At 40.3% G+C, this 14,628-nt stretch overlaps 1 protein-coding gene across 2 annotated transcripts in view; it reads right to left on the bottom strand.

Moving 5' to 3' along the window:
• Positions 1 to 5,431: 5,431 nt before the first annotated feature.
• LOC145452008 (magnesium transporter NIPA2-like) overlaps positions 5,432 to 14,628 on the bottom strand; it is a 71,961-nt gene continuing 62,764 nt past the window's right edge. The window contains exon 2 of one of the 2 annotated variants that reach the window (XM_080330229.1): positions 5,432 to 10,473. In XM_080330229.1, the coding sequence (XP_080186355.1) occupies positions 9,179 to 10,423 (1,245 nt within the window). In that variant the 5' untranslated portion in view covers positions 10,424 to 10,473 and the 3' untranslated portion in view covers positions 5,432 to 9,178. Of the gene's footprint in view, positions 14,185 to 14,628 lie in introns of both variants that reach the window. The other variant, XM_080330228.1, reaches the window with a different exon arrangement.

Raw genomic sequence — 14,628 nt, 5'->3', positions numbered from 1 at the left:
AATTGGGTGGACATTTATTTATTTTTTTATTTCGAAGCGTATTTTGCAGCTGTATATATTATCCTGAAAAGCCGCGTTTTCGATTTGATATAAACGAGTGCCGAAAATATTTCCAAAAAGATAGGTGCTGACGAATATAGGCCTACTATTAAAGCGTGACGCTTCCAACGATACCTTTTGGTGTGATCACAACATATACGGCACCGAAATTGAGGAACATGGTTTTTAATTAACATATAGCGTCCAGCCTAGTCAATTCTATCTAGCACAGTGGTTCCCAACCTTTTTGTCTTCATTCCCCACTTTAGGTTTATTCCGAGCCTTCATTCCCCACCAGAACCGTAAACGCGCCAAGCGCGAGAAATTTAGACTAACATGTTTGAATCGGTCAATATGATCGAGAATTGCATATATTTTGCTATCAATTTTTTATTCCCTCTCTGCTCATGTAATCAGATTTACCGGTAGAGCTGGGTGAGGTACGTGTGTTGGAAAAGGTAGGACCCCTAAATATGAATTAAACATATTCAGGCAGACCCGTTGATATATTGACTTCGTTACATGATGCTGTTTCGTGAACTCCTATGTCTGCTATGTCAAAAGATATTGAAATCGCCAAAACTAAAAGGCATAGGCCTACACGATTTCAAATTGGTATTGCTTTACTGGCAAATAATTTTTTCCCTGCGGGATGGCATTTGTCCTGTGGGGTTCAGATCGCCAGGACAGGAACATTCGGCGCCAGCCATTTAGCCGCCTATAAACATATATGTATATTGTATATATATCGAAGTTTTCGGTCACCACAAAGGCATTTCTTCTCAGCCAAGGTCTTCTCGCTGCTGATCGTTCTGGCACACTTCTCGGAGTCGCATGTTACATGACCTATAACTTCATATGTCTTGGTGCGTCGTGGCGCAGTAATGGCCGACGTCGAAGTCTCCATTTCTATAAATTCTACGCATTTTCGTTGGGGAAGAGTACTCAATAATCAAAATATTAGGCAATATTAAATTGCGCGCCCAGCGCAAAAAAAAAAATTAAATAAGTGACATAAATTTCCAAAAAAGTTAACTGATAACGGTAATTGCGCTGTGTCTTCGTGAATATGAAGACTGTCCCGTAAATAAATTTGAACAAACGCGTCTATTCCCCACCAGAAACCATTGAATTCCCCACCAGTGGGGAATTCCCCACCGTTTGGGAACCACTGATCTAGCATCTCATCTTGAAGTTATTCTGGAACAGTGGTTATATGTAGGCCTATGTATATATCACAGGAGAAAATGCATTTCGTGGCGAGGTTTCAATACATTCATTAAGTCATAATAGGAATAAATTTCAGGAATATTCAATTCAAACGACTCCAACAAAATGTCTTTAACTGAATATGTTTGTATCATTAGGCTATATACCAATTTGACAATTAAAATGAGTTAGCACAGAATGATATTTCATCACAGACGACCATACTAATGATGTGAGTCCTGAAGTTTTAGCAAATATGAAGCTAAACTGTCTCATGCTTTCCCTAGTATAAAAAAATACAAGTTAGGTCATTAATCATTTTACAAATCTAGAGGTTTCGCGGACTCCCTGAAAATGCTCCGTGGACGCCCTGAAAATGCTTCGCGGACCCCCTGTTGAGAACCACTGGTCCAATGTCCGAGTCCAGTGAAGCCCCGAGGTATTTGACATTTTCTGTGTTGGAAACGGGCTGACCAGCGATGTTAACGGTTAGGGTACTCTTATATATAGGCTAGTTCCGATACGATTGGTATATCGTATGCCAGTGATTCTTAACCTCTACGAACCTGACGAGCCCTTGCGCTAATCCGCAAGTCGCTGAGTCTTAAAAACAAAAATCCATCACACTACATAATCTAGTACAGAATGCTGCTGCACAAAATGAACTGCGCATCAACAACAGTGTCGAAAGAACAAAAACGTTAAAATATGATTTTCACACAAAACTGAAACATTACATCCTATAGCCTACTTATATTTATTGCACATCAGTGAGACTTCTGCTGTTTTCTTCCAGATACCACTTCAGAAATGCGAGGCTTCACCATTGGAAAGTGACATCGTGTTGCTCGGTCGAAACGCAACAGCGTGATACTAGAGCAGGGGCCGGCAACCTTTTGTGTGCAGCGTACCGAAATGTCAAAAATGTCAATTTTTTACCAGCTTGAGTGCCAAACATTCAATTTATTAATATTTAACGTTTCAAGCAAGCGACCACCAACCGTTTTTCTGTAGCTGGCAACGGCATCCATCACGCCAGTGTGATTGGTCGCGAAGAAAATAAATTTTAATCGCTGCCGCACCCGACGTATCGCTTACATGTACGTGATATTTATATTATTTATTTTCAGTCGCGCAATGGGGCAATGATCGATCTTCTGTGGTTGATTTGGTCGTTTCCAAGTCCACTGTGTTTAGTACCATACCCAATAAGTGACAGGCCAATCAGTGTTGCTACGGTGATATGGTCTGATGATTATGAAAAATGTGCCGACCCCTGTATCATTCAAGTCGGTTTGGTTCACATTAGGGTCGGTCTGACACTGTAGATTTGTCTGCAAAGGTTGCGGTAAATATTGTCGTTGCTCCAGATATAATGGAATCGCTTCGCTTGCACACCAGACCAAACTAAAAGAATATCTCATCCCGATTCCAAATTCGCATTTCGATTCGACACGGGGCTCATTATTTTCCTCGGAAGGTCTCATTTATACAGTCCATCCTCAAGATTACCGGACCACGACTGACCTATCGATCTCGCTTCCCATGACATGCCGCCCTATTTCTTGTCGCATTCTTTTTCTATATTATCTTCTTTACTTTCAGTCAGTGTGCATGCCTCCTCTTTACATCGCCTAGGCCAGGGGTTCTCAAAGGGTGGGCCATGGCCCACTGGTGGGCCACAGAGCATTTAGAGGTGGGCCACGGAGCTATTTAGAAAATTGCAGAATTAATGTAAGTTAAGTTATATTTTTTATGTTATTCGCTAAAAATATATTCGTATTATCTAATTATACGTAGGCTACATAGCTACAAAGCTTTTCATCCGACCCTGATTAGACGTAGTGGCACGTATGAAGTCAGCATGTACAAATGGAAAACGTTACGGAGAAACGGTGGCTTTTCTACTGGGTATGACAACCTACGGCTAACAGCAACTAAAATAATTTCAAGAGTGTAATAACTGGAAGATAATGCTGAATAAACCAAGTATTCCGGCATCGTCATATGCCGTTGAAAGGGGTATGCAATGAACTCGCAATAAAGTGAAAATGATGTACAGATTTACTGTACTTCGGCAGGCCGTATTATTGTAAGCTAAAACTAGCTATAAATGCAAATTATTAGAAACTTCTGGCGCAGGATTTATCGGAGCGCATTATTCTTTGAAGTCGGTTTAAAATGTCCAGCCTGGAAATCATTGTACATAATGAAAGAGTCACAGGAATTGATTATATCATTGGATTGAATATTCTGACATCGCAACTTCAGTTGTTTTGGTACAAGGCATACAAAGTAGGCTACATCATGCATATTCAAAAATATTTTTTCACTTCTCTGTAGTACCCCATCTACCAATGAATTGTTCGATGCTGGCCCAGAATGATTATAATATTCCCCACAATAGTATCACTAACGTCCCAATCACACAGTGCGGGGATCTGATCATTGTGTTTCGCGACGCGAATGGAGCATCGGACGGAAATAATCTACTCAAGAGTTTTAGCTTATAATCTACCAGGGCCGTAACTACCGCACCCACAAACCCAATTTGGGAACTCGACGGGGCCCAAGATTATGTCTTTGGTCGTTTGTTGGAGGGTATATTTATTCAACTTGGTTTTTTTTCGCGCTTCGCGCGATTCCATAGCCCGGGAGATCGAGATTTAAATATCATCTGCGCATATTTTAGTGAAATAGGAGTATCGGCGCTGTCCATGACCACGCATTAAACAGGATTATGACTCTAGTTGATCAGGTGGGCCACAGCACATTTTTAAACCGGAAATGGGCCACGGCCAAGAAATGGCTGAGAACCCCTGGCCTAGGCCAAGGTGGGTGTCAGATTCCATAGACTACTCCTTGTCGCTTCGACATCTTCCTGTCTTTTCATTGTATCGCATTTTTTGTGGTGTATTGAACTGATAAAATTGCTAATAAACCAATGATGATGATGATTTGATACGTGCGACTCAAGCTGCGGGAGTTGAACTATTCGGCGCTGGTCACTTCGGCGCCTTGACAGTGGACAATGGACGTATCAATGCCGAATATTTTGGCCACCATGCGGCGGTTTTATTGTTTCAAGGTTTCATCGCCGCCAATCATTTAGGCAACGCAAACTCCGCACGGGAGTTGCATGGTCGCATGTTGTTTGAAACTTTATGTCTAGGCCGTGTCTGCTATGGCGTGAAAATGCTCAGCGCCGGAATGCCGGTTCATAAGTTGCGCTCCCGTAGGTTGCACTGCACAGTGAACGCTTCTAGAGACTAAAGCATCCAAACGGTTTCATATACGATATTAGGTTGACGTTCTTTCAACTGTTGATACGGTTGACTCATTTCTGTACATTATGCATACATTTTAAACAACACAACAGTGTTCAAAGAAAGAACGTGACTCGACAGATTATAATGAATATTAACAGGAAATCAATGTGCCGTCCGGCGTCGGATATGCGCGTCTCGCCCTAGCCCATTAGAACCCTGTCCTAATGTAACAATCCAATCAATACCCCTTGTCTGATGTAAACATGAAACCAGTGGTGTTTCAAGTAGTCAGCGTTGCTACTAGAGTGGAATCAACGACGATACGTTCTGCGCAATTGCAAACAAGTAGAAATTTTCAGGACATTTCAGAACTCCTTCAAGCGGAAGAAGGTATACCCAAGTAGTTTCATAACAGTAGACTTGGTCTAGCGACAGCACACCTATTGCAAAAATAGGCATAATCTTCTATACTGCAGTGATGAAGGGGCTATTTCACGCGGTTCTTACGATAATTTCACACAAAATTGCTGCATACTCATCCCCAAAATACTTTTCAATTTTCAAAAGCGTAAAAAGTATGTAGGTTAAGTAATTTCCCCCTAATCTATGTTTACTAGAAGTGGGAGCAGTAAAAAAAGATAGCCCGTTAACTATTGCAAGCAGGCAAGTCATACTCGAGTACTCCGAAATTACTGAGCCCCTCTATCTTAAACTTCATAGAAGTGGGTTGGACATGGCTTGAACTCAGTGACTTGGACTCGAGTCGCAACACTATGACTCAGACTCGATACTCTGCTCACTGAATTGGACTCGGTGATGAATTGAAAATGACTCGAATCAAACTATAAAGGTGAGATTGACTTGCGACTTGGTTACAACCCTGCTCTTGTTATAGTAAGAAGAAAAAACATCAATTTTTCATGTGAATATTTACTCAAACAGAGTTAGTTTAATCGTGAATCACGCAAGCAATGTTAAATACAGTATCAAGGCTTCATAAAATTACTATAAAAATAGGTGTGGGTGGGTTATATATAGTTCAACACGCCGATGTATCTCCATGTTGAATGTTTTACAAAATTTTGTTCTCATGAGGAAGCACACCACGTCGGATTTACAAATAGGCAGCAGCTCTTGTTGTTAAATCAGCTGCAACATAGTTAGCAATCGCTAGAGCTAGTAATCGGCTAGTATGATCATTGACCAACCACCAGGCTAACTACCAACCAAAATGATCTCATGCAACTTGTGTGTGGACATCAATTCACCAGACATTCATTTATATGCATAGTTTCATTGGCTTGAAGTGCTACTAGCTAATAATTTCTTTCAAGTTGAAAAACTTGCCCTCTCCGCAATTTGGAGTAATAAATATCAGAATGATTGAAGCATATACAATATTATGCGGTTTTACGTGAAGCCCATACCAAATATTGTTACACTCCATACAGTCAAGGTGACTAAATATCACACCTGAGCCTGCGGAACACGCAGAAGCAATATATCCATTTCACTACTCTATACACGTCACTACGTAACGCAACACTACAATTGACGCAAAGATTTATAGAAGGAGTGCAGCAGAAATAAAATGGAACGTACAGAATAGAAGATAGTGTACCGAAAAACAGTTTTGGTGTGATATCAATCGGACAGTTTTAGGCAGACTTGGACAATAGGGCTGTTCAAAAATTACCTTTTTTCCTGAATCTTGCGGGTTACTTGATTAAATCGCTAGGTTGCCTTGAAAAATGACGCACACCAAATTTGAATTCATTCCAACCAATATTCGCGGATTTCGTAGAGTTTGAAAATTTTGAGTTTGCCTAAAAATGAAAAAAAAAAATTTTTTCTAATTTTCCTTCCAACCTTATGAAATTGTTGCGCTGTCTTCAAAAACGATGCAAAACAAATTTGACTCAATTCCAAGCTGCAGAAGCCGAGTTATTCAAGTTTTTTGATGATAATTCTGGGATGATCCACCAATCAAGGATAATCCCAGAATTATCAAAGAAAAACTGAAATAACTCCACTTCTATGGCTTCGAATTGAGTCAAATTTCTTTTGCATCGTTTTTCAAGACAGCGCAACAATTTCATGGCGTTGGCAGAAAAATTTGAAAAAAAATATTTTTGCATTTTTAGGCAAATTCAAAATTTTCAAACTCTACGAAATCCGCGAATATTGGTTGAAATGAATTCAAATTTGGTGTGCGTCATTTTTTAGGGCAACCTAACGATTTAATCAAGTAACCAGCAAGATTCAAGAAAAAAGGTTATTTTTGAACAGCCCTATTGGACAACTAGAAAAACTTCACGTTTTCTAAAGTAGATTACAATTAGAATTACCGTACTGGTATCGATTATATCAAGTCAATATTGAAAGAAATATCGCGGTGATCGACCTTGAACAACTGGAAAATGTCCAGCTTTGGAAAATTGAATTAGAATTAGACACACATTTTTTACAGATTAAATTAGCTTTCAATACAATATCCATTGTATAATAATATTTATCAACTCGAAGACTTTTCGGGTGCCTCTTTTCAAGAGTTAACGGCACACTAAAGGGATTTGAACAGATTTAAAAGCAAAACCAAAACGGCAAAGTATGACGCAACAATCAAAATCACAAACCATGAAATAATCGATGACGATTACCAAGCATATGCTTCGTCAATCGGTCAGCATTTGAGTGAAAACCTCGCCTGTGCACAGCACTATGATGACAATATATTCACTGTCATTGCGCGTGGTAGGTCTTTGTTTCATCTAAAAGTGCTGGAGTCTACTATTATTCAGTTGAACAAACCTATTTTATGCAGACAAAAAGATTTTCTCTATAACCTACAAATTTCCCATTAGTTCATGTGTTTCGTGTGTGTAACTGTTTATTTACGAATTGCGTTGCTACTATAGTACCGTATGTCCGTATACTTCATAGTTTGTTATTGTTGCCATTGGTACAATGCGAATTTCATGGTTTGTGATTTTGATTGTTGCGTCATACTTTGCCGTTTTGGTTTTGCTTTTAAATCTGTTCAAATCCCTTTAGTGTGCCGTTAACTCTTGAAAAGAGGCACCCGAAAAGTCTTCGAGTTAATAAATATTATTATACAATGGATATTGTATTGAAAGCTATATTCAAGTTCTGTACCACGAACCAGCTATTTAAATTAAATTAGATTAGAATTAGAATTACTGAATCAGCAAAACCTTGAAAATGAATCAAGTTTCCGAATTAAAAAGAAATACGACAAAAACCTAAAGTTCAGCTAATATCAAATCAGTGTTCACCGTCATAAGCACGAGAATGACAAATGCCTCTACACCAATCTTGTCACATTGAGCACAATATAGCTCTCCTGCAGCATTTTCAGGAATTAGATTAGAATCGAAATTACAGCGCAGAAACATTTCACAAAGTAGATCGGAAGTAGATCACTGGCATTTTGCTCTAATTATACAACTAGAATTATCTAGTTATCCAGGTATGGCTTCAAGACAGGCCACTGCTGTCATCCTGACGCACAATATATCAGTTCAAAATTCAGTATGGCCGACAAATTAGGGTCTTAACTGCTCCGTAGAGTAGTCAGACACGTGGAAGTCAATTTCTTGTCGCCGCAAGAATTACTCAGAGCCAAAACCCCAAGAATCTAAATGAAGACTGCTTGCATTTCCTAACCCGCATGTGAAATATGAAAATCGGGAGAAACTTCTAGAGCCCGACCAATTATTATCGTTTTGTTGATAATATCAAGTCATTATTTAAAGAAATATCGGTATCGGCCTTTAGAGGTAAGAAATTGGCAATTTGCATGACGTCACCACAGTTAGACAGCTGGGAAATTTTCAGCTTTTACAAATTAGCTTAGAATTACTGAATTCGCAAAAACTTGAAATTGAAATTAAATTGTGAATTAGACAGAAATGCAACAAAAATCAAGTTCACTTCGTATAAAATCTGAACAGCGATCTCATCTGGTTTTGCACTGCACAGTAGGGCTGTTCAAAAATAACTTTTATTCCCGAATCTTGCGGGCTCCGTGATTAAATCGTTAGGTTACCTTGAAAAACGACGCACACCAAATTTGGATTCCTTCCAACCAATAATCGCTGATTTCGTAGAGTTTGAAAATTTTGAGTTTACCCAAAAATGGAGGGTAGCCCGCACAGTTCGGAAAAAAAAATTTTTTCAACAGCCCTACTGCAGTTCTCCTGTGCCCTTTTCAGGAAAACCAGAAATTAGATTGGAATTGAACTGAGAGCATGATAACATTTCTCAAATTAGACTAGAATTAAATTACCGGCATTTCGATGTGATTACACAAATAGCCTAGAATTATAGAGTTGTCCTAGTCTGGACACAACATGGTAGTAGGAAGTCAGAGAACTATAATCCACAACTACTAGACTTGAAATATTGGTCTGTTTCTTATACAGGTGTCCAGACGCAACCCTTCTAGTTCAGTAGTTCATTCCATGTCCACCATCGGCTGTAAAGCTGTTCACATAAATGGTTTCAAGTTTTGAAAAGCTAGATGCCGTATCTTTTGAATATCGGCCGAACATATTGTGTTTATCGACTTATCGGTGAAGGTGCTTCTTATTGGTCGGACTCTAGAAATTCCCCACTGCTACGTACAGTTTACAGTGAGATCAGTTAATTCTCCTTGAACCTCTGCTCTCAAAAATTGTATCTTCACCCTCTTCCTCCGAATACATCACCTCCATGTGATCTAGCAATTCTAACCGCTCGGGTCTAGAATTTGATAGTTTTGCAAAATGAACCCTCTGATCGTTCCTTCTGCTGTTATCAGCACCGCCGCGGTCAGACGGCGTCAATATGGGCAACGGTGTCAACGGAACTTCCACGTCTTTGTACACATGCAGCAAGAATATTCCAATCACCGTGGTCAGAAATCCAATAAGTATTCCGATCATGTCTTTCGCGCTCATGTCTCTCCATTCTTTAAACAGTATCGCCGAGCAAGTCAACACGGCTGTCGTGAATAAAACGTAATATATCGGAGTCACCATCGATGTGTTGAATATATCCAAGGCCTTGTTCAAGTAATTGATTTGCGTCGAAACAGTCGCTATAAGTCCGATGATTAGAACGTACGTTAGCGGCCTCGAAAACACGCTGTATCCCGCGAAGAACTCCCTGATCACAAGCCCCACGCCTTTAACACAAGACACGGAGAACGATCCGAGCAAGGAACAGATGGAGATATAAATCAACATGTTGGTGGTGCCTTTCCGCGGGGCCATCACGAAAATCAAAAACAACGAAATGAGCAGTATAATCACCCCGTACGTCACAAATAACGGGTCTCGGAGCTTCACGCTCATTTCATCCAAGCTATCAACTTCTTCTTTCTGCGGTGCGTGAATCACGATATTCGTAGACCCCAATATGGCCAAAATACACCCGACCTTACCCAAAGAGTTCAATTTCTCATCGAGTAAATACGACGCTAGTATCGCGCTGACTAGCACACTCAAAGCTCCAAGCGGTGTGACTAACGTGGCAGGCGCGAACGCGTACGCGATAAAATTCGCAGCCTCCCCCAGACCCATAGTAATCAGTCCGGCCCACCACATCCATTCTTTAAGATACGCGTGGCCTCCTTCACCGGCACGTTGCGCCCCTTTTTTCGCAAGTCTCAGAAGTCCCTTTTTCTTCAAAATGAAACTACCGCCGATGAAAATACTCGAGCTGATTGCTAATCCGAGTCCCACGTAAAAATCTCCGTTCCCTTGGCTCTTTGTCATGTCGAGCGCAGAAGTATAATTTTCAGACGTAAAATTTTCAGTCGAGGTAGAATAAATGGTTGTGGTCCGAGCATCTGTCGAATACCGACTCGCGCTGGTAGAGTCAGGCGCGCTGATTGTGTTCATAGCCTATGCTAAGGTTAGTTTCAAATAACATCGACTTCTTTTTGCGTTTCCTGTATGTAAAACAATAAGCGTATATATATAGGTTAAGCCTACGTAATGAATCATAAGCAGGCCTACATCCTTCTCTACACAGCAGTAAAACACAGAAGGAATTACGGCATCACAAAATCGTAAATGCGATTACAGGAATTGCAGACGTTATCTTATAACAGAAGTCAACTCATGATTAGTTCTGAGCACTATGATTCGAGTTCACCAATCTGAATCGAGCATTAGCCTACTTCTAAAGACTTTAGTTGTGAGGGATGATTTTTTGAGTACGCCAACAGAAACTATACGCTCCTTGCCAATTTTGAGTTGATTCATCAACGAGAATTATCGTTTCGATACTATTTTCCACTGCGCAAGGCTGTAAACCTCGATTGGTCGTATCGCAGCATACAAAACATGTAGCTCAATGCTACGTACGTTACTGGGAATGACAGATCTGCGTCGTGATCAGCTCACAGCATTGTCACAAAATGCAATTAAATAGGCATGGTCGAAACTCGAAACAACACCAAATCAATAATGAGCGACACTCCAGTTGACTTATATCCCAATACTCAATACACAATTGAATCAATCAGGTATTCGATTTTTCCCAGAACGACCCCGTGATCAATCCGCAGTCATACATAACCCAAGATAATTAGGAGCGAGCTATACAGAAATAAATTGCGACCAAACTGCATTCTACCATTAAACGTTGCTTCGGGCTCCAATCTAGAAGACTAGTCGAGCTATTTAGCAACGGGTTTGTTTTCAATGAAAACGAACAGACTATGTGGGAAAGTGAAATAGTGGCAGGACACCTGTAGCGGCTGCGGACGGTTTTCTTAGGACTGGCTCGTTGATGTGGTATAGGGTTGTTCAAAAAACCCTTTTTTCTCAAATTTTCTGGGCTAGTTGATAAATTTGCTAATTGGATAGAAAACATGCTGCAGATCAAGTATGGCTAGATTCCAATCTGCAGAAGTGAAGCTATTAGAGTTAAAATTTCCTAATTACAGAGCTACCGTAGCCTACTATTACATCAATTCAAAAAATTTTTTACTCCAATAACTTGGGCAACGGGTAGCCAGTCAAATTTGAAAACAGACATTTATATTTTTTTAATAAATTCGCTTCTACAGGTCAGAATTGAGCCATATTTGGCATGCACCACTATTTTAACCAAGCTAACAATTTTATCAACCAGCTGGTAAAATTCGAAGAAAAAAGTTATTTTGAACAACCCTAACGTCAAGTTCCTAGTCTCTCAAATAGGCAAGCGGTAAAGAAATGCAGTACGAAATCTAAACTCACATTTATATTGTAATAGCGAGTTAGAGCCAGGACTGGGCTTAAAGATTCGCGTACTCGAATCCGAGTAAAGTATGTGATGGTTTGGGTCGATTTTTCCGGTACTCGTTATACGGCTTCACATCATAATTTATCAAGGAAAAATACAGTTACAATATTGTATTTCGACTGTTTGAGTCCCTACATATTGGCTTGCATTGGTTCGGCATCGTTGGATATGGCTACGAATATTCTTCGAAAGACATTTACGATTGTAGACACACAATGTTCTTTCCAATTCTCTACTAATTGCCGACAACTACCACAGACGAGTGTCAGCCGAAAATTTCAATAACAATATATTATTCAAAGACATTTCTGTCAAATAGCAATCCGCCCTCAAAAGGTCACAAAGCTCTACGAAATAATTCCGGGCTAGAAATACAAATTTTTTGGGATATCGTATAATTGGCCTCATTCCCCTTACATCACAAGAAAGTCATTATGACTGTTATGATCACTCATATACTCGATTTAGCCCAGTCCCGCTCACCACAGGTGCAGAAATTCAAAAATTGGTAGAATTCCACAAAACTAACATAATGAATCATTTTTTCAAGTTTACAGTACCAAAAGAATATGAAATCCACCGATTCTCGCAGCATACCCGTCTGGGCATCGGATAACACGTCTCGGTTATCACAGAGTCACTCCATTTTACTCATTTCATATTTAGAAGCGACTATCTCTTCATCCGAGTCCATTATCGCAGGCAAGGCTGCGTCCGCTATAGTTTCTGGAATATTTTCCTCGATCCATTTCAAACTGTCTTCCGTGTCATCTCTACGTTCGGTCACATTTTTCACGCCACGCATTTTCACAGTCTCAGTAGCTCCACTTGCTAGCATTGGCTCTGCGTCCTCGTCCTCGCTGCCGTCAACCAAAGAGGAGAAAGCGTACCGTTGGTTATTCACGTTGGGACGCCAGAGAATCATGATCACGAGCAAGATGATTGAAAATAGTATGTGCCAGAACGCGACATCGACCCATTTCTCCCTCCATGCAGTTTCGCAAGCGTCCCGATACCGGAATGAATACATAACCATCGCTAACGATGCAATAACACAAAATATGATCGTATTCGAAAAATGACGGTACAAAGACAGCTTTGTTACGTTCCTCCGTAGCCTCAAAGTCTTCATGGTTTGCATGAGGCTCATGAATATCCACCAGCATATCACAGAATCAATTACGGCCAACGGAATAGCAGCGAAAATCTCTTTATTATTTCCAGGATGGCTCGAAGCGTCATTGCGAACCAGCGCTTCTACGATCGCGATAATGAAATACAGAATCCCAATACCAATCACGCGATGCAGCATAGGTCCGAGACGTGGTTTCACAATCCCGAACCCTAAACTCACGATAATCACGAGCATTCGAGCTAAAGAACGCTTCAATGCAGACACGACTTCCGCAAATTTAACAGCTCCCATCACCGATTCTCCAGTCGTGTTCACGGAGAGATATTCAGAGTAAAACACCGCTTTTTCGATCATTCCCAACAGAATAACACCTCCGACCCAAAATTGTACGCGTAACAAATCTCTGAAGTTGCAAGCCGACATGATCAACCACGCTACCGCGTAAAGAGAGTATACGATGCACATGATCATATAAAATGTTTTTAACGGATAATCATGTGCGGATAAATATCCAACTGGTGTTTCCATTTCAGCATTTATAACGACAGAGAATTCTCCTCCAGACACAGGATTTGCTTCAACTATCAGAATGTATGGAGCCGCGTGTGGCGTCATTGCTATGTTACTTTGCGAGGATTTTACATCCGTTTTTTCAGTCTTTGTAGATTCTTCTTTTGTTGGAGCTTCAACTTTATCGTCACTTGTTGGGGGGCCGGATTCATCTGAATTATCATCTCTCTTTTTTCTTGAAGCCGGACTCGTAGCAGCGATCGTAGTTTGGATAATTTTAGGGTAAGGTATCCACGGTTGCGTTGAGTAGTCTTCGAAAACGTGAACGGTACTTTCTGCTTCACATGGCACAACTTCTCGTTTTGATTGTAGATAATATCCAGTCCCTATGTCGTGGGGTTGGTCCGGGGTGCTGGCAATCATTGTCAATATCGACTGCGGGTTCGCATCGCCCACTATAGCTTCATATTCACCGTAACAACTAGAGCTACGTAGCCACCAAGATATCTCGATACTCCCATCGCAATTTGCGTTGGCTACTTTCAGCCGAATAGTGGAGTTTTTGTACAAAGTTTTAACGAACCCGGCAAAACTCGCCTTGTCTGTTAATTCTGTTGAAAATTTGCCATGCTCCGGAGGCGAAGCGATCGTGAAATCAAAAATCATCAACAAGTACAACACGAATATGGGAAGCATTATGAATTATTTACTACCAATACATATCTGGAATTGATAATGCATCAATTGATTGCAAGTATGGGTAAGATTGCATAATAATGAGACTGAAATAAATTATATAATATTCAATATTAATATCCCAATCAATTGTATAATACCACTGTTACCGTATCTCCAAATAGTGACTAGAGTCCGAGTTAATATCATACTTTACATGAAATAACGGTATCGTCGCCTATACCATTAGAAGTAAAAAATGTCGGAAATTTTAGTGACGTCACAGCGTCCTGATTGGAATCTCCGTCCTTTTTTTGAAATAAATCCTGCGTGATAGAAGCTTTTTTCGCGTGACAGGGTCAACTTAGCGGCGTGACAAGCTAGGTTACTGACTTCAAATGACTGTGTTAAGCCAGTGAGAGGAGATCAGATGCTAATGGTTGGCAACTGGCAAGGTGCAAGTACTTTACCAACAGACAGTAATCAACAGAT

This window comes from Botryllus schlosseri, chromosome 12 (assembly GCF_051294905.1).
Source record: "Botryllus schlosseri isolate E-star chromosome 12, Bs_hap1, whole genome shotgun sequence".
Taxonomy (NCBI): Eukaryota; Metazoa; Chordata; class Ascidiacea; order Stolidobranchia; family Styelidae; genus Botryllus; species Botryllus schlosseri.
The sequence above is the reverse complement of the archived record's forward strand: the minus strand, read 5'-3'. Positions and strand labels throughout refer to the sequence as shown.